This window comes from Opisthocomus hoazin, chromosome 9, assembly GCF_030867145.1.
Source record: "Opisthocomus hoazin isolate bOpiHoa1 chromosome 9, bOpiHoa1.hap1, whole genome shotgun sequence".
Taxonomy (NCBI): domain Eukaryota; kingdom Metazoa; phylum Chordata; class Aves; order Opisthocomiformes; family Opisthocomidae; genus Opisthocomus; species Opisthocomus hoazin.
Genome location: NC_134422.1, coordinates 11,181,842 through 11,209,836, shown reverse-complemented (window position 1 = coordinate 11,209,836; position 27,995 = coordinate 11,181,842). Strand labels below are relative to the sequence as shown.

Below are 27,995 nucleotides of genomic sequence, written 5' to 3'. Positions count from 1 at the left end.
GTTCTTTTCTTTGAAGGCTGGCATCTACCACTGGAGAATGGAGAAGCATGATTAATTTCCATTGAGATGACCAGGAAACTCTGGAGGAGAAGGAAGCAAAGTGGATACTGCTGTAAAAAAGAGATCAATTCTGGTTAATCACCATTGTTTCTAAACACTTCATCTTTACTAGACATTGAAATTTGGCTGATAGATAGCAGTTCCTAAGAATTATCTATGCTTGATTTAACCTAAACTGTGAATTATGAACTGTGAATGCTTTCACTGTAAACTGTGAGAACGTTTTTGTCATGGTCATGTTAAGAAACATGCTCAAAGCTTTGTGCGCCTCTTAAAAGATCAGCTGCTTTCCTCAGGACTTACAGAAGAAAAAAACAATGTGGGTGTATTTAAGCAGTTGTTCATAGTCAGAGAAACTCTGCAGATATCCAGACCTGCATTCTGAACAATCCCTTGCCAACTGGTTAGCAGAAACTTTACAGCTTTTTATCTCTTTGAAGTGAGCAGAGATAGTATGCAGCTAGTATAATACAGGCTATTCTGCATCTTTATTTTCACCCTACTTTACCATTTTCTATCTCCCTGGGCTTTTTACATATCGTCTACACTGATCTCCTCTCTCTGAAATTAACTTCTTAAGGGTTTTAAGTAAGTCTGGAAAGAAGTATGGCTCCTAGGAATGTAGTATCTATTGCTGTACTTTCCATGCCTTTAAGCACAGAAGATATGTGCTTTTCAGCACAAATAGCCTGGACGACATTTCAACATGAGCCATCAACTCACTGTGGATAAAACCAATCTTGTCTGATGTCCAGCTTGCGCACAAGTAGGAGACATCTCAGCTGAAAAGTGATATGCTGAGAAATCTCCTTTCCCAGGGAATACACCCCGAGCATTACAGGTCTCTCATGAGTGGCTGGAATTCTTCACCCCATCCATGCACCCTTTCGCCAAGAGAGCTGTACATTGAATTAAACCCCTGAACAGCTAATGAAATCTGCTCAGGCTTTATCTTTGTAGACAGTAACTGTGGTTGTCTTCACTTTCATTAAAAATCTCAAGTGTATGATTTACAGACAAGTCTGAGACTCAGTGACTTACCTGCAAAAATTCAAGGACAGGTCATGACTTAAAAAACAAAATCAGAAGAATTCGGTCGTGAGGACTTTTCACATTTTATTTGAACACAGTGGGCTGGGAATTAATTACCAAAGTATTTACATGGTAGTACTGCGGTTTTCTGGTCCTTCACACCAGGACAAAATGAGCAGGTACATGGCTGAGAATTCTTACTGCAAGAAGCAATTGCTGTGTTTGGCGTAATGGTAACAGTGAGAGTCCTTGACACAGGTGGGATTACTGGTGGTTCTCTTCTCTTTGCATAAGAAATTGCTGACCTCACTGAACATAAGTACACGTAGCTGGGAGGCCTCATGCATTAACAGCGTAAGCAGTGCCAAACCATGGACTTTGTAAAACTACTCTTATCCCAGAATAAGGGCTTTATTAAGTGCTTTCAGCTTCATTTTCTCCACATGTTTTTGAACCTTCTCTCTGAGCTCGCTGGTTTGGGGTTGAAAATGTCCATCTGGATGGTTGTGCGGGTCTCTGCAAAAAGTTTAAAAAGTCATTTGTACTTATAATAGCCAGGGGAGCTACTTAGGAATGCTGACAAAAACAAAGGAAGAGACACTCAGGCATAACTTCTCTCTTTTTTCTAGTGAACATAGAGGGCATTCCATTACTTATGAAGAACCGGAAATGGAGTGAAACTGTGAAAAGAACATCCACTCTCATCTTGACCAGTTAGGAAAGCTAACCATCTGATAGGTAAACACATACTAGACTGAGTTTTACATTGTATCTATGAAAGAGCATATGCTGTAATGGCCAGAATAAGAGCATCCACATGAAAAACTGATCTGCCTTAAGGATAAAATGTTGAAACTGCTGTAGAGGAGCAACGTGTGCTCTGTCATTTAGTGAAACACCAACCCATTGATAACAACGAAGAACCTTCTAGTGAGAAAAGAAAGGATTGGGACTTCATTGTTTGCCAATAAATTTTTATTTCCCTCTTTACAAAGCCAAACAAATAGGGAAGATTTCAACACATAAATACCAACACCCAGAGGTGTTAAATACAGAAGAGTATTTTGAATTTTGAAGAAAACATCTAAAAGTTCAAAAAGAAAGAACCTCATGGTTATAAAACTACTTATCCCAGAAAAGCACCATCCACTGTATCACTGTGGAGAAAAAGGTCACTCTTTAGTTACACGGGCCCAAATCACCATGTTCTGACAAGCTGAGTGTCATAAAGTGCAAAAAGCGGCACCGAGTCAAACACACCTGTGTTTTTTCAGCAAATTATTTTCAATCAATGTTGTAGTAATCACAATACAGCAATCAGTCTTTTGTCAGAGCGCTTATAATACATACCACTGTTTTAAAGTTTAATGGCTGACATTTGCACAGGATTTGAACATCAATCAAATAATTTCCCTCTAAAACTAAAGAAAATGAGACATTCAAATTTCTTGGTGGCTTTGAAAGTTTCAGGTCTGACATCTAAGCCACGTCCTGACCACTTTAAAGAGGGGGCAACTGTTGGACAGAAAAATTAATTCACTTACTCCAAGTCACACAATGTAGATGTGAAAACACCGTATTAGAACCCAGCACTTTCTCCTGGGTTGCTCTGCAATCCTTACCCTGCCCATACTGCCTGCTGCTCAAGCCCACTGCCCCCAGTGTCCCACTTACCAGATCATACACCTCCTTGCATCCTTCCTGCAACATCACATACCCCCAGGCTACACACAGGGCATCCATTTCTGCTTCCAGCCCCACAGAACTGCTGCTCTGAAACCACCAAAGACCCATTTGTCCCTCAGAGTTTTCCTCATCCTCAGGTTCCCCCTCCAGGTTTCTCTGCTGAGCTGCAAACTCAGGACATTGGCCTGACAACACTGGAAGCAAAAGGCAGAATTTGGCCCTTGCAGTGGCCAGTTTACAACATTTTAGGAAGCTGGTAATGCTGTGTTTATGAATGCAAGTTATTGTACATGCCTAAAACACAAGGTGTTTCAGGTGCAGTGTGAAGCTCAGACAGCAGAGCAAATGTGACCCACTCCCAGGAAGAGCCTCAGAAAAAAGCCCCATGCCAGGGGGAAATTCTAAGGGCTCATTCCTCTGCCACTTTAATAAATACCTGATCAAAAGGGTTACTGAAAAGGAAATGCCGCTGCTTCAAGAACACTGAATATCTCTGAGAAGGCAAAACAACTGCCCCAAGTGTTAGATCATATTGATAAAACTGAAGTCAGAGACATCCAGGCCAGTGTGTCACATTCACAGCTGCTTTTGAAGTCCATTCTGGAGATTGCATCTGCAGTGCAAATTTGCTCAAAGTACCACATTTGCATCCCACTCACGATGGAGCATCTAGAGCAGTACAACTTTCTACGTAATTCTGAAAGTGATGCTTTGTGTTTAGATTCCTTTCCACTCCTCTCCCCTAATTTCAAATTATACCTACCTTTCTTCTTTTGCTAATTTCTCTTTGCCTTCTTCTGAGAGTGCCTGTCCAATTTGTGGAAATTCAGCTCTCACCATCTCTGGAGTAAGAGTCACTTTGAACTCAGTTTCATCTGTCTCACTAAAAATTAGTAAGATGAAGAATAATTGGGCTTTATCCTTTTAAAAGTATTTTTTAGCCAACAAAAACAAAAATGCTTTTTATGCAAGAGGGGCTTTCTGCTTTTGCCTTTGAGGGCCTCTCAGGACAGGTTTAGACACATCCATACAAGTGGTTAAGACACAATCAATCACCCTGAACACAAAATAGAGGAGAAACTTACTGGTCAATTATGTTCTCTCTGTCTCTCTCAGGTAAGTCATACAGCATTGGTGGTACCTCTCTTGGAAGCATATCTAAACTGTAAGGATCCCTGTGATGGAAATGGCATTAGTTTAAGATGGGCGGAGAGTAACTGCACTCAATGCTTATACTTCAAAGCTTCACAGTAGTTGTAACTACAATGAAGATGATGTACTTTCAAATGTTCCTGGAAAATCTCAATACACGAGAAACTCCTGTGATACGAGGGAACGTAAGCCTGAGAGTTGTTGGCTATCGCTGGGTGCAGGTGCCCATGTGTTAAAAGTTTTACTGTTCACACTTCTGCAGGACAGACAGAATTTGTACCTCCCAGGGTCTTCTGGCACTGAATCCAAAAGCATTCAGGAGAGATGTTATTGAAATGCCTGACTGGAACTCTCCTTCCACAGCTAGGTATTTCCTCCAATGATATTGCTCTTAACCCACCCTTCAAGGAGGTCAGTAGGGGTTTTCCCCATTGGTTTTGGATTTCTCAGCAGCAATTAATTCCATCAGTCAGCTCACTTTTATCTGTGGAACTAGTTACTGGTCAGTGTAGTTACAGAGAGCAGAAACTGGTGCAGAGTAGAGGCACTGTACATTCAAATTCTTTCTTACCTAGATGTTATATTTGCCAATGTGGGAGTGTTAGAAAAAGTGGTATATACCACTGGCAAGAATCTTCTCCATTCCATTACTCCACAAATCACTTCCTGAAATGACAAGTGCTACAGCAATCAGACCTCTAACACATAATGCAGTGGGGAGAGAGGTTTGCAGGACAGAACATCTGACTTCTTGGCTGAGAACTGAATCTGGGGAGCTGCAGTTCTTCATATTTAAAAGACGCTTCCTCTGCTGCAAGGTCATGAAAATACAACAGAGAGTGTAAAGAAGGAAAGAGCAGAGAAATACTTCGGGATAAATATGAGACGTGGATAAAGCCTAACAACAAGTTATTTTGACCCATGTACGGACTATTTTATTTAGGTGCATGCATTTATATTTCACAATGTCTTCTATCTAGGATGACTTTTCATCTTCCTTTTTGATTCCTTGGAGCAAATTCTCAGCAAGAACATTCTCAAGCCAGGTACTCATACAATGAACCCAAAAGGCCATACCTTGTGATGTAGAAATTTCTTTTGTGTGACTGGAATACTGGATCCTTTGGGACATTCCTTGGTAAAGGTATATTTTGGATGAGGACAGAGATGATATTCAATATTTGTTTCAGAATAGGCCAAAGGAGGTAAAAGTGGAAATAATCCTGGAGTGGGATTCTAAAAACAAAGAATAGATTATTTTTAAAAAAATCATTCTGAGCACCATAAAAACTAAACTGGTGAAAATTCTGTTCTTATAATTAATGTAGTCTTCCCAGATTCACACCTTTGTCTCATTGTGACTGTTCTGATCGGTATGACCCTTCTTTACCTGTCTGTTCCTCTCACCACAAACCCATAATCTGCCTGTCTTATCTGTGCTCTCTGCTATCTAAAATACAGCAATTTAGGTGCTGTTTCCAAGTTTGGAAGAAAAAACTATTGCCTAATTACTCCAAAATCCATTGTTGATTCTCTGAACAGTTCAGAATCCAAGAATGGGAACTGGCCTCACTGTGGTGGAAGCTAGGGAGCATTTTGCGACCTATTTCACTGCACTAGCATCTGTTTCTGAATAAAGTCTAATGCTGCGTAGTGTGGGATCAGGCTGTGCCTGGCTCTTATGTTGACATGACAGAGGGATGAAAGAGATGCACAGAGGATCTCACCAGTAGGTCCACTGGAGTCCTGGCCACATGCAGTGAGGACAAGTCTATACCACGTCTGTTATGCCAAGACTACCAGATTAGCACTCTGGGCTCTGGGCCATTGCAGTTAAGTAATGCTGAAAGACAGAGCCACCCAAGCTAGGCACAGTGCCATGCTGGCTTGGAGACGCTGCCTTACCCACGCACAGCACTTCACTGAGCTCTACAGCTGTCTCTGTCTGCTCAGAGACACCTCAGGGACCTCCAGGCTGTACTGTGCTGTGTGGGAAATACCTTCTGCAGTTTGTGCCAAGTAGCACCATCTACATGAGAATTAAGTAACAGAAAACCCTCCCATGCATGTGGTTATGATTTTTTTGAATCTCTGTGCCTAGTAATTTGGAAGTGTGGTTTTGGGATGCTATGAGAACTACTGGAACTTAGAGGCAGCAGGACGCAATGTGGGCAAAGAGTTTGACTTCACTTTTCTCAGTTTACCTAAGGATCAGGCAGAACTGCAGTTCCTTAGCTGAACAGAAGGAAAAGACTGTGCCTATCCTACCTACCTGGGCAAAAGCATGAGGTTATAGAAGGGCTGAAATGCCAAGATGATGGCTTTTCTTCTAACATCCAAATGGGGAAGCAAAAGGAGAAGAAGGGAGGAGCCCCATGGTGTTCCAGGGAATCCTGGGTTCAGTGTCCATTTATGGAGTGTGAGACTGGCAGGGTCTCCAGCTCTCTGCCTTCGATGGCAACTTCGCCTTATCATCCCTCCCCTAAACTGATCAAATTCCACCTTAAAGTGAAATGGTGCTTCTCTCAGTGGGAAGAGCTCTGTGACTCCTAACTACCAGAGCTTCTGCCTTGAAGGCTTACTCTCACTCTGGATAGTTTTGTTTACCAATCTGAGTAAGAGAATTGCCCACTAATTCCACATCAGGCTTCTGATGAAACAAACACCTTTTCCCTTCCTTTCTTACATTCTTTGTAAAAGTCAGCTTCTACTTACAAAAATGCGAAGTGGGTTGCTCTCTGTAGGGTAGACTAAAGCTTGGGGAGGAACCAGTTTTAAGAGGCTGATATTCCTTTCTGCTGCTTCTTCTGGGGATGGTTTGTGAAAATCCTTCCATTGGGAGACCAGGTTAAGCTGCCCTTCAGGAGAAGCAACTACTTGAATCAACTCATCCTTGAAAAGCACAGACATCAAACATTTTCAGAGTGTAGTAAGTCTTTTGGTATAAAATGTTGAGACAAAATTAATCAAATAATTGTAGAAATGTAGAGTTGGGAGTGACTTCAGCAAAGTTTGTATTTGAGATGACTTTTACCTGGGCTCCCTGCCTCAGTGGTCGGGAAAGTTTTCGAGGTTTGTAACTTGTGGCTGCGTGGTGTGTACAAAATGGCTGATACTTCATAATGCTGAAATGCTGAGGAACCTAAGTACAAAGCAAAAAGGTGTGCTGCAGGAGATGACAATAATCACTTTTGATTAACTCATGGATGGAATGGAACATTCCAGCTTTACCACATTCCAGCTTTATCACAGACACATCACATCTCTGTGGCAAAGGATCACTATTATATATATATATATAACTTGATCACTATTCTGGAACATGGCATGTGACCAAAACTTTGAGCAGCCACACACCAGGACAAGTTGAATAAGTGTGTACAGGAATATTTCCATTCCTGCTTTTCTATGAAAGATCATGGATTTAACAGTTTCCTGATCAAATATACTGAACTTAATGGGGTGGAGAAAGGCTGCATGAAGTAATATACATAACACTGCTAGAAGAACCAATATGTAATAAGGGGAAAAGACGCTACAAGAAAGCTTCTGGACTTGTTACACCACCTGAAAAAAAAGGAAATGGACATTGAGCCAAAATGTGCAATTGATTTGAACCTGAGGAAACATTTCCACTTTGACGGGCTGCAGAATTTGATCTTTTGCTATTTAAAAGTTGGACAGAAAAGAGTTTAGAAGTCAGGAGAAAAAAATGTTTCTGTACTCATAAAATTGAAAAAACTTCATATATTTTGAGAAGAAGATGTTTGCATTTCCTATGCAAGAATGAAGGAACTAAGCGTGCAGAACTGGATGCCAAATAAACAGAAGACTTCCATTACTTCCTAAAGGGAAGGACACTTTTATAATGACACTTTTATAAAACCCTAACACCAAAGGAAAAACTGTGTGGTGTGCAGGGCTTGCAGTGTCCTCGTTCATAGAAGAATTTTCTTTTGGGGGGGGGATAAGAATTTCAGCTGAGGTGATTCATCCTTCTGTCTGGAGAGAGGGCACTACTGCTGACTATAGGCTTGATCCTTATGGAAACAGGTGAGATTTATTTTTAATAAAAGCATGCTAATTGCACAGTCATATTAAGGTAACGTTTCTACTGGGCTGCACAACAGAGTCACTGAATCAGGCAGAAAACTTATCTAACCGGACTGGTGAAAGACAAAAACATGACACAGCTGAGGGAGTTGTACTGACTCACCTTCAAGTCGTAAAAAGGAAGAATGTGTCTGACTTTCACATCTACAGATTCAATAGGAACTAGGCCAAGAGCATCAGGTGCCTGAAAGAACATAGTATTTAAAACCAAGTAATATGGTGAGCATTTTGTTTTGCATTGGCAGCAATCCATCAGCATAGCTCCTTGAAAATATATGGAAATAATTATGCAAACATTTTGTTTGATATCTCTCCTGTCCCTTCTCAGACTTTGGCATTTCAGTTATTTTTCACTTCTTTTCTTCTGCAAAATCATAGATGTTAACTAACTGTGATCATTAATGCATTACCTAGAATTTTAGAATGCAATTAAGAGAATTAAGAGATTTTTTTATTTTAAGAGACTTTTTATTTAAGAGATTTTATTAAGAGATTTTTTTTTATTGTTTTCAGTAGCACCCTTAGTAAATCTGAACTCCTGAATTAACTTGCAGGAACCCCAGAACACCATGTGAAATTCTAATAAAGGCAGTACCGGGCCTGTGAGCAATGTCTTCAACATAATTCTGTATCTTCAGTGTTGGCCATCATTTTAGTCTATACCCACCAAATCACGGTGCAATTCATGCGAACTGTAAAAGGGGAATTCAAAAGGCAATATACGATCTTCAGATATGCTGGAAGAAATGCCCTTGTATTCTTCACTTTTCTCTGGTTTGCTGAAACTCCTGCTTTCTGTCGTGAATGGAAAGCAAATATTAAGTTTTTGTAATATATCTTCATACACTGTTTCAAAAATAGAATCAAACCACAAAATATTTTTAACATCTTCCTAAAATAGGATGTGTCTAGTAATTTTAATATAAAAAAGGTAGTATTTCTTAAAGGCTTTAAATGCCACATCTACAAGACAGCAGGCACAACACCTGGACTAGCAGACAGATCTCATTTCCCCTTTTCTAAAAGGACATTACAGCCCCCTTGTTCCAGTATGGTCCTCTATCTCATTCTGCTCAGCAAGGCAGAGATAACTGAGAGGCGTCTCTTACACTAACCCTCGTTAGGCCTTCTCCTTGAAGCACCCCTTCAGCTCCTACATATTGGGAATTAAAAGTTCCTACTTGCAGAAGCAGGAAAAGGCCTGATATGGAAAGGTGTTTCAGCAGCTGTCAAACTGTGTGTGTATGAGGGAGCGGGAAATGAGAGACACAAATTCTCTTCTGTCCCCAGTATACCCAACTGCGACTCCCATCCAAAGCCAGTTTCCTTGTATGACTGTTAAAGAACAAGTGACTTTTCCAGGGCAGCACTTTCATTTCACTGTAAAGAAAAGTGATTGGTTGAAAGCACTTGTATGAGAAAATGATATGGAGGAAAACTCAACCCAGTACTGGACATCTAGCCGTGAATCTCATGGATGCTACCATCTCACTTCACTGAGTTCAGGTATCTTGCCTTCATCACTTTCAGGTGTCTTTCCCTCTTCCATCCCCCATGGGATAAGCTCCTCTTATCCTATGTCTTTAACCTCTTGGGCTCTACCTGATCTGCCTACCTGCCTGTGTTTCTCATATAATCCCATCTGCCCTTTCCTTGTTCCTCAGGCCTATAAGTAGGATCATAGAATGGTTTGGGTTGGAAGGGACCTTTAAAGATTATCTAGTCCAACCCTCCTGCTAGCGGCAGAGACATCTATCACTAGATCAGGTTGCTCAAAGCCCCATCCAACTTGATCTTGAACATTTCCAATGATGGAGCATTCACAACTTCTGCCTCATTATTAACTAGATAAGCTGCAAAGCTCATAGAAAGACTTCATCACATTTTTAAAATCTGGAAAATAACGTGCAAGAAAAATAGACATATTTTGACTGCAGTAATTCTACCTTGTCATACTTCTATTTTTCACTTGAAGACTCCTTCGTAGCAACTCCCTCTTTATGTTTATATGTCAGCATATATGTAACACACTTGACACAACCTGAATTGTCATAATTCATGGCCAAAATATCACCTTGTTGTTCTACTCCTTACCAGACACAGAGCCTTCCTCCAAACCTCTGGCTTCTCTGGTTAGCCCACGGAACAGAAGCAGTAAACGATTTAGCCGAATCTGAATCACAACCTGAGAGAATGATTTTAAAGTTTAATATTAAGCCAAATACTAAAAGATTTACAGCCATAGAAATATGCATACATTACAACCGTATTTATTCCACAGAGCTCACTCAGACATCTCTATTTCACAATTTTTACTATAGTTTTCTGTTCAGGAGAGAGAAAATGGGGAAGGAGAGATACAGAATGGATCTTCACTCTACAGGGACATTACACAACAAAAACAGTTCAAACCTTCATTTAGTCTTACAGGTTAATTAGACTTTTTTTTGGCTAGGTCCTAATCCTTCAGCTGTGTCTATTAGCATATATAGATTTAACAGTAGGTAAACAGTCAGTTGATCAGGGCCATAGCAATACCTGTGGCTCCGCGAATGAGGAGAACAAGTAGTAACCTGCACTGTGCAATTTGCCTGACGCCACATATTACAGGGTAACAATGAAGAGTCATAAGCTTTAATACCAGAAGGGGCCATTTAGCCACCTCCTTATTTGTGCAATACAAGAAAGAGCATTTCATTTCAGGACCTCCGTATCGAGCCTAATACTGTGAACAGATTGGAGAAAAATATCCAAACTGGATACTAGGAGAGTAGGAAATTTCCATTGCTTGCTACATTTAGATTTACTGGGAAAAGAGCAGAGAAGATGAAAGATAATATCTCAACCAGATGAGATAAGTGATTTTACTGATTAGTCTTTAGCTTCCAGGCTGGAAGGGATCTTAGGAGGTCCTAGTCCAACCTCCTGCTCCAAATAAGGTCAGCGATGGATCAGACCAGGTTGCTCAGAGCTTGTATCCAGTCTCGTCTTGAAAATATGCAAGGATGTAGACTGCACAACCTCTCTGGGCAACCTGCTCCAATAATTGACTGTCCTCAAGGTGAAAAAGGATTTCCTTATATACAGTCTATACGTCTCTTATTTTAATTTATGCCCATTGTTTCTCATGTTCCCACCACGCACCACTGCAAAGATTCTGGCTCCATCACCAATAACCTCCCCAGAGGTGTCTGAAGGTGCCGCTCTCCCCATCCACTCTCCCTCTCCAGGCTGCGTAAGTGTCTCCTCACAGAGCGAGTGCTCCAGACCCCAGCCGTCTTGGTGGCTCTACACAGAACTCATTCCAGCTTACTGATGTCTTTCTTGTACTAGGGGCCCAAAACTGGGCACAGTATTATATATGCATTTGGAAATCTTCTCTTTTTTGTGCAAAAGTATTTTTTACTTTTAAAAAAATAAAGTATATTTTACTTTTTAAAAAATCTACATTCATCTGCATTTGTTTCGTATTGATTGCAATACTAAGCAGCAGCAGAAGCACCAGCTGAAGCAGCAGCTGAATACAAAATTACTCCAGATCCTTATTTCCTGGTGAAGCAGGGACATATTTATCAAATTATAAAATCCGTGCTAACTGTGAAGACTCCTTACGTGCTACTTTGCACGTTCTTTTGTGCTATTTCCAAGGCATCATGCCATCACGCCGCGTTCTGGTTGTTCACATTACCTTGTAAGCTGCTTGTTGGAATTTCCTCAACATCCTGTTTCTGTTGTCCCAAGGGTCATTATGCAGCAAGTCAAATGTGGGATGGACACCTGGATACTGCATGGTGTTTTTTAAAAAAAAGAAACAGAAAATAAAAAGGACACTCCTTTTACAACTAGACAAGGGAGAAATTTCCTCCAGCCCAACTCATTCATTGGCCTGAATCTATATGTTATTTCTAAACACTGAGACTAAGTCAAGTGAAAACGTTTGCAGTATTGGCATTTAACCAGAAGCCTTCACTGCAGGGCTTAGTGGGAGGTAATCACCAAATATTGGCAGATGCAGTATGGGGAATGCAGAGGTAACATAGCAGGGTCTGTATGCACAAAAATGACAACCACATATGACTTAAGTGCAGTCAGACAGTGGAGAGAATGGACTAGGTCTCTGCTGAACACACATTTCATCTTGCACAGATGTGAAGTTGAAAGAGCTGTAAGGGCTTAAACCAGGGGCCCAGCAAAACCAGTATCCTGTCTCCAACAATGGCTGATAGCACATACTTACAGAAGGGCGAAAGACCAGGGTAAACTTAGAGTGGTAATTCCCTGGAATAACCTCCTCACATCTAGTGATCTCTGGCTCTGGACATACTTGAGGCAGAGGTGATATCTCTATATTTAATGCCTTAAATTGTCAGAATACTCTTTGAACACAAGTAAATCTCTTTCTTGATGCATTAATCTCTTCTCCAGTTTTAAACTGATGTGACAGCAGAATGTGGCACTAGAAGTGACTCCCGTGGCCCCAGAGTCCAGTAACTCCCAAGAGGAGGGCAGCCGCTCAACCAGCATTTAGATTAGGAAGGTTCTCAGAACACCAGCTTCTCACAACCCCATGCCATGCCTCAAAAACAATTTTCAGCACTTTGTAACAGGTGTAAGAGTATAGTAAAAGACCAGCTCCCACAGCTATTATGTTCCTCAAGTAGGTGTCAGTTTGTGTCACTAACATTCCAGGTTCCTTCATTAGCAGGGTATCTATTAAACAAAGCTCCCAATAATCCTATGAAATGGATCTTAGGAAGTACCTCACACCACAGAGAAGGACAAAAAACATCTAAATACCAGAAAGATTCCTGTCAATCTGACCTGCAGGTAAAGGTTGCAAATTTTGTGATATGCTTAACCTCACGTTTAGGCATGAAAAAGGTGCTCCTGAGAGAACTTTCAAAAACAAGCAATATGAATCTCAGGTTAGGGCTGCAGATTTCCACTTGTCTCTCTGTCGTGGTTCAATCTGGCAGCTGGCAACCAGAACCACACAGCCGCTTGCTTGCTCCTCCCCCGACAGTGGGGTGGGGAAAATGAAAAAACAGTAAAACTCATGGGTTGAGATAAAGACAGTTTAATAAGACAACGAAGGAAATACTACTACTAATAACGACAAATATGCAAAACAAGCTATACACAACACAATTTTTCTCACTGCCAAACAACCAATTGTGTAGCTAGTCCCCGAGCAGCGATCGTGGAACCCACAGGTTTCCTGGAGCTCACGAATTTCACAGATTTCACTGAACTAGCAAATTTCGCAGAACTCACCAAAGCCACGGAAAAAGACCAAACTCATGGAAAAGTTTGAACTCATGGAAAAAGAATAGATTCCTGCCCTCCAGTGACCCCCCCATTCATAAACTGAGCATGAAGTCTATGCTGTGGAATAGCTTGGCTCTCTGTCTGGCTGTGCCCTCTCCCAGCTCCTGCACACCTGCTCATTAGCTGAATATGAGAAACTGGGAAAAAGTCCTTGATTTCTTAGCAACAACTAAAAACATCAGTGTTACCAATGTCATTCTCCTACTAAAGTGAAAACACGGCAGCTACTGGGAGGAAAATCATTTCTATCCCAGCCAAAACCAGGACACTCTGATCTTAGATCAGAACATCAGAAGACGAGTTGTGCATATTGCACAGTGCTTGCCCTACTGTACTAAAAGTAAAATGGGAAATAAGACACTGACACAGAAACAGGAATATTAGGAGGGAAAGTATTCAAATATCTATGGCTGTTTGTTAGCTTAGTGGGTGATAATAACACACAGCAGGCGATAATAACGTATAAACAAACCTGGTCAACAGGCCGGATGACACGTCTGAAAGAAACTTGTACTTCGTTCCTTTGAAACTCCTGTTCTATGACAGGATCTCCTCTTTGGATCTGATTTGTCACCAGGAACAACAATCACATTAGTACAAAGCATTCAGCGAATTCTTTCCTCCCTTACAATTAGTGGAACTCACTTACAATGTAACATTCTGGAGGTGCTTGACAAAAAATAGACTTCATTCCCTTCTAGGGAGTGATTATTGCAACCCTTGACCAAGTCAAAAGAAGTAAAATAATGTCTTTTTGGGTCTGAGTTTCAGTCAGATCTCTGTCCTAATGAAACACGCTTTGCATAGCCAGAATCAGCCTGAGAAGGGTTACAGAACCAACACCGTAAGTCAGCACCTGAACAGACCTTCCCAGATGACACAAATTTTCTGCAGTTTTCCCATGTTCTGTGAAGATCTTTGTCATGGTTTCCAATGGTGTCAGCTCTTTAATCTGTTCATGTGTGAAACAGTTTACTACTGATATCACTTCACTTCTTTGAGACACTCTCAAAAGGTACAGGCATGCTGGATGAATACTAGTGCTTCTTTTCATTGCGTCTCTTCCATCCCAGTCTTACTTACCTCTTGTTTCATTTCCAGGATACTATTATGTCTTAAATAAAGACCTTGGGGTTATTTTGGAGAGCGCAGTTCCCATGATTTTCATGGACTGAGATTTCAGTTAGTACAATGGAAGACAGACTGGTTAAAGGTCTCCAGGACAGCCACTCCCAGGCTGTATAACATAGAGGCCACTCGAGAAAATGATGGAGGGATAATGAATACTCTGTGAGGCCTAATGACACTCAAAGTGAACAAACTGACAGCACGAGGAAAAATATGCCTCTGTCAGGAAGTCATGGGGGCAAATGTGAAACCAGCCAGAGATCTAGACAGCCCCTACAGCCAACAGGTAAGTAAATAAATGTTTCTAAACAAAGTTAACATACATCTAGTTCAGTGATACAACAGTCTCACAATTTAGATCCTCTTTTTACTCATTTCCTCCTTTCTTAGTATTAAATATAATGTTTTAATTCACAGTGCTTAATTCAGTGTACAAATTAAGCCTTTACCCTATCTATAAATAATTTTACTTCCATTAAGAGCTCCATGGAAGTCAGTTGGATGTCAGCAGCTACTTGAATATCCATGAGCCAGGATAAGTGGGACAAGCCCCACCTGTCCTGAGGGCTGTGCCACATAGGGAAAAATATTTCCTGCCACCAAGTATTGCTGCTGTCACCTCCATGGAAGATGACCCGCAGTCTGGGGTGACTGGAAGAAACCAAAGAGAAGGTGGGTGAAGGTGTAGAAGAACAACCTGATGAATTATATTCCCATGGCTCTGCGTGAGAGTACTGACTGGGTTTAGCTCTTTGACTGTGAGCTGTTCTGGACATCAGCTCTTGCGAGAGGTACCGGTAAACAGAAGGTTAGACGCAGCCGCGGTGCCGACAGGACTACACCACAATGGTGCACTGTAATGTGGCTGGGGGCAAATCTGCTAGGTTGGGCAAACACCTAGTTACATTTCCATTAATACCTTATCCTTCTCTCTGTCTACCTCAAAGACAAAATCTCCTCAGAAACAGTGATACACAGGCATAATCAACATATAGCTGCAGTAAAAAGTACAGCTAGTACAGGTTTGCATTCATGTATGAAGAAAAACTGAAGACGTAAAGAGCTTGATACAATTCATTAGTGCACTGCATAATCTGAAAGTATAAATTTGAATTTAGACCTATAGAAAAGCCAGCAAAGACTAACCTTGTATTGCTCTTCTTCCCTCTGTCGGTTTTCAATAATCTCTTTTTTAAATTCCACAGAGATTGGATCTTTGCCTTTATGAACTTGCCTGCATTTACAGTGGAGGCAAGAAAAATGTCTTAATGCACAGTTTGCTTTGTTTAAAGACTAACAACAGACTTATTTTCCTTTTCCTAAGGTGTCTAGGGGTCCATAACATTCAGCATAAGAGCAGATTTGTGGATTGCAGATGAAACCATGGTGTGCTTACACACACAACTATGTGTTTTGCTTTACACCACTTGAGGTACATGTGCAATTCAGTTCACTCCATTACACATTTTAGCCTTGATTTATTGACAACCATGACAAAAACTTCCTTTGCCCTTAAGGGCACAGGATGAGATGCCTGAGAACAAGGTTAGGTGAACAAGGTTTTCAGCAGGTTCCTTTCTGAATGCAACCACAACACAATCAAAGACCTCACTGGGTACTACTATGGATTACTAATGAGACTGCTCTCATGCAGAAGAGTGAAAAATGAAAGTAAAACAACAGCAACTTAGCTGTAAAACAAACCTATCAGAACATGAAATGGCAGCATTACACACTGGTGGATATTGTATTCATCATTCACAGACGCCTTAGTTAAGTAAACTCCAGTGCTGTTAATGTGGTTAACTAACACTTACCACTTCAGATAATTTGCTGCTTCTTCCTCAATATTTTGTTTGACTTTTAGTTGAAATATGGCTTCCTTCATCTGTCTTGTTTTTATCCCTTCATTGCCTTGGCAAAGGGCTGCAGGAATATCAGAAAGGCATATCACACCTCCAACTAGATCGAATTTTTAATTGGGAAATCCACCCATTATGACAACTGAACTTATTAATACATAAAGCTAAGGTGAGATTTCTTACAGAAACTACAATCACATCACCTCAGGAATTCTGAAGCTGCATTCCTCATCAGAAGCCTACAGATAACGCTAAGACCAAGTTTATGCTGCAGAATTATATTACCTTCTTTCAAGTCCTTAATCTTCAGTTTGCCTGGTTTCTGATTCAAAACAGTAGCTACAGCATATGGATTTGACAAGTCTGTGGGGAATCTGAGGTTCTGGTATTTGATTTCCTACAAGACATAAATTAATAGGAAGAAATAGAAACAAGAAAGATTTTCAGCCCAGAAAAGTACTTGTGATTATTATCTCTTCACACCTTTACTTTCTGAATAGGCCTCCATCGTGGTTGCCTGAATTGGTCTCTTCTCCATATCACGGATTTTCCTGCAGATGCAGCTTTTTTCTCCGTATGACTTTGATGTTTGTCAAAATGTTCTTTTCTAGGCATCAGAAGGACAGACATTGCTCTTATAAGTACTCCATAAATGGCATATAAGTATAGTTCATGCATTTACAACCCCTTTAGATATATATGGAGACTGGAAATTTCTTTCCCAAATTACAACTGGAACCAAACTTTCTAATTTTTAGAGTTCATAAAAAATTAAGTACAGCCCAAAAGACCTTTTTTCTCAAAAACCCCTGTATCTTGCAAGGCCTCAGCAATCACAATAACACAGAGCAGGCATAATAGAAGCTGAGGATGCTCAACACATCTTTAAGGATATGCAACTGCTCGTTATTTTTATTTGGGTACAGTTTCACTTCACATGGATTAAGGGTATTCTGATGTAAGAGAGCAGGTACATGTATTCACAGCCGAATTACATTAACGCATTTTAAGTCTTCACAGATACAAATGTTTAAAATGATTACAGCAAAACAGCGTGAAATCCTATTACATAGGTATTTTTTAGCACTGGGCAAAAATACTCAAGGATCAGTCAGCCACACATACTTTAGACCCAGATGCGGTGTTGATGTTCCTGTGAATACACATACATAGGGTTTTGACTGAAACTGTGAAATCCATAACTGCATTGTCATCTGTGCTGTTCCATACTCAAGGGGGGAATATTTCACAGTTAATTCCACTTTCCCATTGCCTGGAATGATTCCTGTGATTAGAGGAAAAAAACAAGAGTCCATATAATGTGAGCCCACTTAAGTATGCCGAAATTGATTCTGGACTACATTTTTTCAAACAATATTAGTGTTTGAATGGATGGCAGTAGGCCTGGAAAATACTTCAGGTCTCAAAGTGTCTTTCAAGAACTACCCATTGCCAGATAGTGAGAGATATTTTGCAATAGCAGAGAGATTTGACAGCAAGACTACAATATTTCCTACTGTTGTGAAAATGATTGCCTGTTTATATGTAGAAATCCTTCACTTGCATCTGCCAGTCTTAAGTTTCTGGCACTTCCTGCTTTCATGAGCAAAGCATTATAAGCATATTCCTTTGTGCTCTTCCAGGTTGGGGGAATCATCTGGATTTGATGCATTACCTGTCTCTACTTGGTCTTGTTTCCTTATTACCTATTCCATTATTTTCTCCACCACTACACATGCCTAAACATTCAGTGCAATCTCAGGACTGCAGTGTTTCTGCAACAAGAGTTTATTCAGCTCATCAGACATTAATTTCTCATCTCTGTAAAGTGACCATTGCCTGGTTTTCTTGCTTTTCTGCACCCTGTAGTTTTAAACACTAGTTAGTTTCAGGAGGGCGGGAGGGAGGGAGAGGGGAAGGGGGAGGAAGTTGGTGTGTGTGTAATTTGCTAAGAGTATCTCATCTTTACTATCTCAGAGCACAATGGCTTGAGTAGGAGCTGAAACTTCTTCGTGCTTTTCAGATGGCCTTCAGCACCTCATTGTTTCTAGCTACCAAAGTTCCTGACTTCACTTTTATTGGGTTGATGCTTCTTCTGGGAAATTTTTGCTCCCCTTTCTCCCAAAAACTAAACCAACTTAGAAAGCATGAATTAGTTCCAGCCACTTTGTCTATAACCGTGCAAAAACCTAAAAACTTGCTGATGAATTTTACAACTTCTCCCTAGTTTTACTCAATTTTAATATTGTTCCTTTCCTCCCTTGATATATCTAAACTTCTTTAAGCACAAAGTAAGAAAGAATATTATCTTGAAAGAAAGACCCAAACCAAGGCAACAGCATAGTTCATCTTTGTGAACCACACAACTAATAGAATCCAGCTACTACCTCTGAAGAATGAAAACCCATCTGATGAGACAGGACGGATTCATATCATTGTATATAAAGGAACAACAGCAACTTTTGTTGAAGCACATAAATAATGAAAGTTTAAATTCCAGTGTCACAAATGGCACTAAGCACCAGATTTGTGAAGGTTTTTATTTATTTAGATCTTTATGTATTTTCATGGAATTGACCAGACTGCCTAGGTGAATTACGCAGCCGGGTCTCATTCTCTTACACATTTTTGTCAGAACACCTGGGCACTTGCACGCTTCCGCCAGCACCTGGCAAACGTAACAATGATGGCAACTGACCTGCAAATAGTTAGGCTTGCCTCAAGACAGAGCCCTCTCCGGCATTAGGCACAAAGATAGCTGAGCATACTGTAGCCAAAAGACCCTGCCTCTTGCAAAGGCCCTACACAGCAGACTAGATGGAATCTAATATCCACTGCCATCCCATGAAACACCTGCAGGGGTGTGTTTTGTGCCCATCACTGTAGGGGCTCCTGAAGCAACAGAAACATTTCTATCAGTTCACCCAGGCCCCCAGGGAAAAACAGGTACAGGGATAAGTTCGACTGTGCAGAGGTCACCTATTATTTCCTCTGTGCCCACAATCAAGTAACGTGATGTATACCTATTCCACAAAGACAGGTATCCATTCCTTTCATGGGGCAGGAGCCAGACAGCCCTTGGGGAAAGGTGTGATAAAGAGGCGAATGCTGGGCTTCCTGCCTCTCTCCTTTCCAAAGGCTGCACCGGCAAAGAGAAGCCAGAGGTCTGTAGCTGGGCATTGACAAAAGAAATGTTCCAGCCACAGAGGGCTCTTTGCCATGAGGCTGCATACGACTCAGATACATCCAGCCTGTATTTACCTGGAAACACTGAGGCAAAGGCTTTTTTCTGTACACCACTGAATATGCTGTCACAAGTAATGACACTCAATAAATACAGATTTAACGTTTAGAATTTTAAATAAGTTCAATGTACCAAATGTTGGCTGGACAGTGAAGGCTCTGTGAGGCTGAATAAAATCAATGTGGAATTCAAAATCTATCGGACAGCTGCACTGCAACGGGATAACATACTCCTTACTGAAAAGAGAGAAAGGAATAAAGAAATTCATGAAACTACAGTTGATCATAAATTACAAGCTGGAAAATTGTACTATAGACCACATACAGTGAATTTATCCGTGTTCAGAGGGATGGGTTACTTTTTAATGTGAAAATAGTCATTCCTCATTGTTCCAAAATAGCACAATATTTCAGATCTTTCACTCCGTGAAGAAATGAGAACTAAATCTTGACTTGAATGCTAGATATTTTACATCTTAACTTACTTTTTCCTATCCATACAGAATCTGACTACAGAAAAAAACGACAAAATTTACTTATTAGAAGTTATTTATGTGTATCCTCACATTTTTACAAACTGCAATATCTAGCAAGTACGAACAATCCAAACTGGAGCAGTAAGTGCAGAACCAGAAATCAGCCTCCTCCCATGGCCCTCCTTGTGGAAGACGATGAGAAAAGACTCTGTGCAGTCTTCAAAAGCATTGTAAACTCCAGCACATCGGAATGACTGGACTTTAATCACTGTAGAAATAATGGTGCCGTGGCCTGATTTTCATAAGAGCCCTTTATGTCTTACGCTGGTTGTGTGAGGGGTATTAGCACACATCTTTTCAAGCTGTCTTGCTTTTGTATACATCTACTTTCACATATCAAACTGAAACACAGAAGCATTAGTGCAACACCATCCATCATCCTACAAATCAAGTCCAATATACCCACGCTTATTTCTGTTTTTTGTAAACTGTCTGACTGAAATCCCATCCTGCTGATTAGCAAAGAATGCATGTTATACACAGTGTTCCTTTGGAAAGCACATTTCGAAATACTTAAGGAAATAAATAATAATAGCAAAGTCCTTTTTTCTCTGCCTTAATATGTCCTGTTCATGAAGAAGATGTAACAGGAGACTGGGGAGGCAATTTGTTTTAAGGTACAGTGCAGCTTGTCCAGTAACCAAAGTGCCTTGGGAACATGACAATTATGCTGCCTGTTGCCTGACGGATCTTCTGTGCCTAAGGAGAAAGCTGGATGGTAGAACACAGGTCTTATCCTACACTTATAGAATTAAAAGGCAGTTTTTCCATTGACCTCTGTGGGCTACGAATTGAGCCCATAGTCCTTGGGGTTCTGTACAGTACCAAGTATCTCAGAGAGCTTTCATTTTTAGGGAAGTTTTTAACAGCTTAATGATTAAAGACACTGGTAAAAATTAAGGTTTGAAACCACCAGTTTCCTCTCAGGAACTCTTCCAAATATCCTCAGGGACTTCTCTGAACATCCCTGCTGTGCTGAAAAATTTTCCCATTATTTAAAATTGTATTTTGTACTCTGTCTAATCTCTTCTCCGTATTCCGAAAGTATGAAAATTCTGAATCCCTCAGCACTTGTTATAAAAATGGAGCAAATAAACAGAATCACATTTTGCCTAGAGGCACCCAGAAAGTCAGGAGTTATGTTCTGGGGGAAAGCTGTAACAATACTTCTGATGGATTCACTAGAGTTTGACAGATTAAGGGGGATTAGAAAAACAAATAACCAAAAAGACATAAATGTTCACTCTACCATGCTGGGCTCATTTTTATTGCAGAATTTTGCACTTTACTTATATATGCCTTGCCTATTCATATTTCTGTGCTTCACTAAAACTCATGAGTTACTTCCAACTCGCAGGCTAAGATAAAACCTAGCTGCTAAGCCTTTCAGTTCCTAGAATTCACTCAAATCTTTACACTAACACAAATCACCATAATATAACTAATATAGTCAAGAACTAGACCCTAATCAACAGGATCTCCTTTCTCCTTTTCTCCTTCCCAGTTCCTAATAAAAATTATTACTGAATACTTTGTGAGAACAGTCAGTGTTACATCTATGCAACAACAGTGAGATGAGGTCTATGTCGTTTAGAGCTCCACATCAGAAGATCACTTCAAATATTTTTAAACAGAAGAAGCAAACCTAATAACTGATCAATCTGAGGTTAGCTATTTGCTGTTGCTTACACCTACCATTACCAGCTCATATCCTCAACTCCAGAACCCCTCATTTTGCAGGAAAGATCTACTCATTTAGGACTTATTAACACTAAAAAGACACAGCACTTGGGAGTGTACAGATTATGAACAGCAGTCATATTGCTTCACCATACAACAAATGAAGTGAGTCAGCACCAATTTAGAATAACTGAAACCCCAGTTCCATCTATGTATATGCTTAGTTTGAGCAGCATTTACTTTCCTGTCAATGTGCGCTTGAAACAGTTCTTATACAGAATTATTTTGCAGTCCAGATGGTATCTGACTTCCTGAAAGCTACCAAGACATTAAGTTGTACAAATAGAAGAAAATGAGATTTTTCAGATTTTGTACGTGTCTCACAAAATGTGGACAAATGTCTGTCCTTAACTCACCTCTTACCAACTGATACATCAGACAGATTTATAAATGATGGAAATTCTACAACATTCATAGCAGGGTAAGCATGCACAGGAACGACTAATGTATCTTCTCCCTACACAAAAAAGGGGGTAGATATTTATTTCTTACAATAAATAAGTGTTACGGAGAAAAAAAGTTTCTGTAGTAGCTGGCCAGTAGGTGGGCATAAAACATCTCAAGATCATCACTGTGTTACACCTCAAGATATTGACGTTCTACCTGCTTTCAGTATCCATCTGTCTTTCCATACTTTCAACAGCTATCTAGAGCTCCTCCAAGCCTGCTCAGCTAAGACATTACATCGATGTGGCACAAAGACTGATCTACTGGCAAAGTATAACAGAATAAGGATGATATTCTACCCACAGCTCTAGGATGTTTACAGAGAGAAGAATGTTAAAGGCTTAAAATTAAATACTCCAATCCAGGCTTAACAGGAGTAAACCCACATGGCTTTAGATATTAACTGTACCTTTACTTTACCATTATCATCATGTCCTAATAGTTGTTTCGTTCCATTAGAACTGTAAATATATTCCATAATAAATCCTCACCTGACAGTGAATTCGGATGCAGTCATAATAATACCGCCACTCATCAGGACAAAAATCAACAGTAACTGCATATGACAAGCCAGGGACAAGTCGGTGCTAGAAAATGACACAAAATAATACAGAACGCATGTAAAAGCAGCTTATATGACACAAAACCAGTACTGCATGCAAAGAGCAGTGTGAAGGCTTTCTGACACTTAACTGTTTTGTTGTATTTGATCTGAAAATACTTCGTCTGGGGTGGTATTATGTGAAGATTTACTACATCGCCAGAAATATTTATCAGCTTCTGTAGAAAAAAAAACCCAAAACCACAAAACACTTTACAATACAGGAGGTCAATTGAAAATAACAACTGTACTTTTTGTGAAACTATCCATAGCAAAGAAGCTGTATTAAACAAGGAAGTAATAACTTCTACTTTAGCGCAAATAATTCTGAATATGCTCTGAATTTAAAAGAAAATTACGTAAACCTTGCATCCTACATTTTTATCCTTCACAGCCAAGTCACATTTCAAATTAGGAATGGTGCGGTCAACACGCCTGAGGGACGGGATGCCATCCAGAGGGAACTGGACAAGCTCGAGAAGTGGGCCTATGTGAACCTCATGCGGTTCAATAAGGCCAAGTGCAAGGTCCTGCACCTGGGTCGGGTCAATCCCAACCACAAATACAAGCTGCGGGATGAAGAGATGGAGAGCAGCCCTACTGAGAAGAACTTAGGGGTACTGGGGGGTGAAAAGCTGGACATGACCCGACCACGTGCACTCGCAGCCCAGAAGGCCAGCCATATCCTGGGCTGTATCAAAAGCAGCATGGCCAGCAGGTCAAGGGAGGGGATTCTGCCCCTCTGCTCTGCTCCAGTGAGACCCCACTAGGAATCCTGCAACCATCTCTGGAGCCCTCAGCACAGGACAGACATGGACCTGTTGGAGTGGGTACAGAGGAGGCCACAAAAATGATCATGGGAATGGAGCACCTCTGCTGTGAGGAAAGGCTGAGAAAGTTGGGGTTGTTCAGCCTGGAGAAGAGAAGGCCACAGGGAGATCTTATAGTGGCCTTTCAGTACTTAAAGCCAGCTTATAAGAAAGCTGGGGACAAACTTTTTAGCAGGGCCTGTTGTGACAGGACAAGGGATAATGGTTTTAAACTGAAAGAGGATAGATTTAGACCGGATATAAGGAAGATATTTTTTACAATGAGGGTGATGAAACACAGGCACAGGCTGCCCAGAGAAGTGGTCAACACCCCATCCCTGGAAACATTCAAGGTCAGGTTGGATGGGGCTTTGAGCAACCTGATCAAGTTGAAGATGTCCCTGCTCACTGCAGGGGAGTAGGACTAGATGGCCTTTAAAGGTCCCTTCCAATCCAAACTATTCTATGGTTCTGTGATTCCTTACCTCAGAACAACAGTCTTTCTAAAGAAGACACTACGGTTGAATCAACTTCTAATCCTGTTTTGCTTATGTGCAAAAAGAACAAAAAATGAAACAACCTATTGACTTTGCTTTTACAGAGGTCTGAAAAAACAGAAATTATGTAAAGTTGCATGGTTTTGTTTTGGATCACAAAGCAACAAACCTTTGGACAGTGACAGTTCAGCCTGTACAGCCTCCTGCATATTGTCTACTTTCATTATATCTGGAGAACCCAGTCCACCACGATCAGTCAACTTCTGCCTCAAAACACTTATCACATGAATAAAGAAGGTAGACAAAGGGAAAGCAGAGAGAAGAAAAGGAAATACCCAAACTATTCACAAGGAAAGGTAATCAAACCTATGCACTGAGTTTCTTTCCTTAGATCCAATTGCTCTTAGCAGAAGACCAGAGTTGCTCTCAAAATTTTCCCACCAGTGAACACGTTTGCAGATACAGTGATGGTCCAAGCAAATTTTGAAAACCATCTCTTACGGAGTTAAAGCATGCATCCTTCACTCATGACGTGCAAGTCACATATCACTAACACTGCTCGCAGACACGGGAAGCAGGAAGGTAATACAGAGACTGTAAAGGACAGCGATGTACACAGCATGGTACTCGTCTGTTTTGTTACCACAGGGCCACTGTTTTTAAGTGCTGCTTTTTAGAGCACTCCATAGAACATCAGGCCTCACAACCACAAGCAGTCTGCTCAGCTTCTGTTGTGCTTTTATGAGCCCCAAGAGGATCACTGCTCTGACACTTACCAGCATCTGTTGGTGATGTTTTCCAACTTCATACCCTCCATAGTGTAACACAGCAGGCTCAGCCTGTATAACCTTGCTCCTCTGAAGTTCTGAATAAATCTCTGCAGAGACAGATAATAAAACAGGGAGAAAAGGAGATCAAGTGGAACACACATGATAACTGTTACCTACATTGATTAAGTATATTTATGTTGCACCCAACGAATTACAGAGAAAAAAATGAGACACAGATTATTTCTCCTGTTAAGCAGGCATGATTCTTTCAATGGAAAGTTAAGGCAGCATCTACTCCCCCAGTAGAGCCATGATCTTGTTGCCAGTTTATCTCTTGGCATCAACAAACCTCACCAAAACTTTAGGGTCAGCCACGATCAGTACAGCCACTATTTCTTTCTTGACTACCTCTCCTATGATTTGGGCTCACATGAAGATGCAGTTTAAGCAACAGGATGGGTTTTGTCTGTGAATTGTGCAAAAAAATAATAGCAAAGTGCCTGCTAGGATTGCTCCAAGTTGGGGAACAGTCAGAGAGCACAAACTTACTTGATTCCAGCAGGTGATTGGGGACAGCACGTCTTTTTTTAGGTTCCTCCACCAGGCTGCCCAGAAGCACACTGGGTATTTTCTTGAAGGGTTTCTTCGCAATGGTAATTTCTGTGGCAGCCGATTGAACCATGTCCATGTTAGGACAGAAATGGAGTCCAAATGGTACTAAAATTCCTCAGCACCTGGGGGCAAATCAAAATAACACAGTGATCAAAATGCCTTCCCTTGCACTGGTAACACCTACTGCCTAAAAACATTTAGGAGAGGGACTTACTTCTTTTCCTACTATAGCAGATTACTGTGTGTATGCTAAGTACAAGGACAGAGTGATTCCAGGAAACCTTGCTCCCACCACAAGCCCTAGCAGTTAGGGCATGTTCATCTGTTCTAGGGCTTACAGAGGACATTTGGCTTTCAGGACTGTGTAAAACATCTCTCTCTTCCTTCATGTCCCCTAGCACAGAGAAGGAGAGAAAGTGCTTCTGATAATTCCACTATCCAAACTGATTTCTGCAGAGATGTTCTTCCAATCTCTCCTGAATGTTTGGGTTGTTAACTTGCAGATTCATTTTTAAGTTTTAAATATTAATATGAGGGACAAGAAAATTGGCATTTGAATCTTTTGTTTGGATAGCATCATCTGGGTTATTTGTTCAGTGAAGATAACTGTAAACCCAGAAGGCCACAGGTATTATAGATAATGTGTTATGTAAGCACAGTTATCAGAACATAAACTTCTCTAATGACAAGTGCAAACATTACGCAATAAGGACACTAGACACACTCCATCCACAAGAAATTGTCTTCATAAATACAGCACATAGCCCTTGGCTCTCCTACGAAACGGAGAATTGCATGGAGAAAAAGGCAAGATACTTCTGGAAAAAGTACCGAGTTCAAAAGCCACGCTGGGTTTTTCAGCCCTCAAGAAGGGGGTTGAAACCCCTTCATTTTCTATTGGTTCTTCATGAACAGGAAGGTGAGTGCCCAGCTTGGGATGGTGCTGCATTAATACCAGTGCACAGCTGAACTCGCCCAATGCTACACAATACAGGCTCTGGTCACAAGGCAGCTTCCTGCTCCTGGAGCAGTGGCACAAAGGCTGATCAGCTGCTTGGACAACAGAGTTCAGTTGTACGATCCACGCTGTGGCAGCACTTTAAGATCCAACAGTACCAAAGGTGAATTGTTAACACCAGGAACGGTATTGTGTTTGTGCTCATACTGGCTCTAACAACCTCAGAGGGCCCCAACCTAAAACCAACACTGATCAGCAAATGTTTGAGAGAAGAAGGGCACAGGGGAGCATCACAGCGATGCCCAGCACTTCTGAGGACTGAAGGCGTCCACCTCCGCCATTACATTACGGTCTCATCTCTGGCATTTGTCTGGTTTTCTAGTCTGCTTTAGATCTTTCAGGCAGAAGTTGAGAGGTGCTTCAAGCTCATAAAGTGCTGTTTTGACTTATGGCCTTGTGCGGTATTAAATAATAAATAAGCAAGAAGCCTTAAAATAATGTGCTACCAGAAGCCTGGCCTCAATAACATTTTCCACTCCACGGCTCCAAGTACAAATTTTCCACTTGCAACCGAAAATCTATAAGAGGAACTGTATTACTGTGTACAACAGTAAATTTCTTCTGAGGTAGCGAGACCAACGAAGCTCGGACAAAAACATGCTAAAAAAATTCTAAACATAAGGCTTAAATTCTTTCCACTTGTGTTGTTCAACTTTAATTTATAGAACCACCATCCTCTTTCTCTTGGTCAGCATTCCCCACCAGGAATACAAGTTCTGAAAAGCTGCAGACAGACTTATATCAGCAATGGACTCCTGGTGTAATCTTCTCAGTAATTTAAAGATTTACCATCAGCACTCACCAGCTTTAATAACACACAGCAGTATTCCTCACAGGGCTAATACAGGTTGAAGGTTTACGTGCCAAGGTCCTGGAGTCTCTGACTGACAGACTGAAGTTCTGAAGTTCTCCAGGGTACCTGTGTCTGCTCTTAACACGACTTTTATTTTGTGCAAAACTGCCAACAGGAGAACTCTGGGGCTGTGAAATCCCGGTTCCCTTGGAGGCAATGGCAAAACTCACCCCAGATCCCCTCAGGCCTTCTGTCAGCGCTTGGCCTTCCTGATCCCCTCTGTGCCTCACAGGGCTCCCCAGACCCTTTGGGCCTTTGCCATCTCTGCGCCGCGCCTCAGGCCGAGACAATCCCCCCCCTCCGCCCCACGCGTCCTCCCGGCCCGGAGGGAGCCCCCGCTGACCCCGCTCCTCCCCTCACAGCGGCCCCTAGCCAGCCCGGCCCCGCAGCCGGCCCCGCCCGGCCCGCCCAGCCCCGCAGCCGGACCCCCCGGGCCCGCCCGGCCCCGCCCGGCCCCACGCTCACCTCAGCGCCGCGGCGGGCCGCGCCGGTTGCTAGGCAACGCGTC

The 27,995-nt window shown here is 41.3% G+C and overlaps 1 protein-coding gene across 2 annotated transcripts; it reads right to left on the bottom strand.

Annotated features, from left to right (window-relative positions):
- Positions 1 to 14: 14 nt before the first annotated feature.
- On the bottom strand, positions 15 to 27,995 carry CFAP221 (cilia and flagella associated protein 221). 2 transcript variants are annotated; one of them, XM_075430357.1, is made up of 25 exons: positions 27,953 to 27,995; positions 25,554 to 25,738; positions 25,011 to 25,111; positions 23,021 to 23,107; positions 22,819 to 22,914; positions 22,237 to 22,337; positions 19,738 to 19,841; positions 17,487 to 17,646; positions 16,845 to 16,968; positions 16,647 to 16,758; positions 16,317 to 16,425; positions 15,646 to 15,733; positions 13,844 to 13,933; positions 11,732 to 11,827; positions 10,138 to 10,228; positions 8,711 to 8,838; positions 8,147 to 8,227; positions 6,965 to 7,072; positions 6,646 to 6,822; positions 5,008 to 5,166; positions 4,502 to 4,596; positions 3,864 to 3,953; positions 3,542 to 3,661; positions 1,102 to 1,608; positions 15 to 80 (listed from the first exon to the last, which is right to left on the bottom strand). In XM_075430357.1, exons 2-24 carry the CDS (start codon positions 25,690 to 25,692, stop codon positions 1,485 to 1,487), a joined length of 2,580 nt encoding a protein of 859 aa, XP_075286472.1. In that variant the 5' UTR covers positions 25,693 to 25,738; positions 27,953 to 27,995; the 3' UTR covers positions 15 to 80; positions 1,102 to 1,484. The 2 variants fall into 2 exon arrangements, with proteins under 2 accessions (XP_075286472.1, XP_075286473.1); XM_075430358.1 differs by lacking the exons at positions 15 to 80; positions 1,102 to 1,608 and adding an exon at positions 2,210 to 2,607.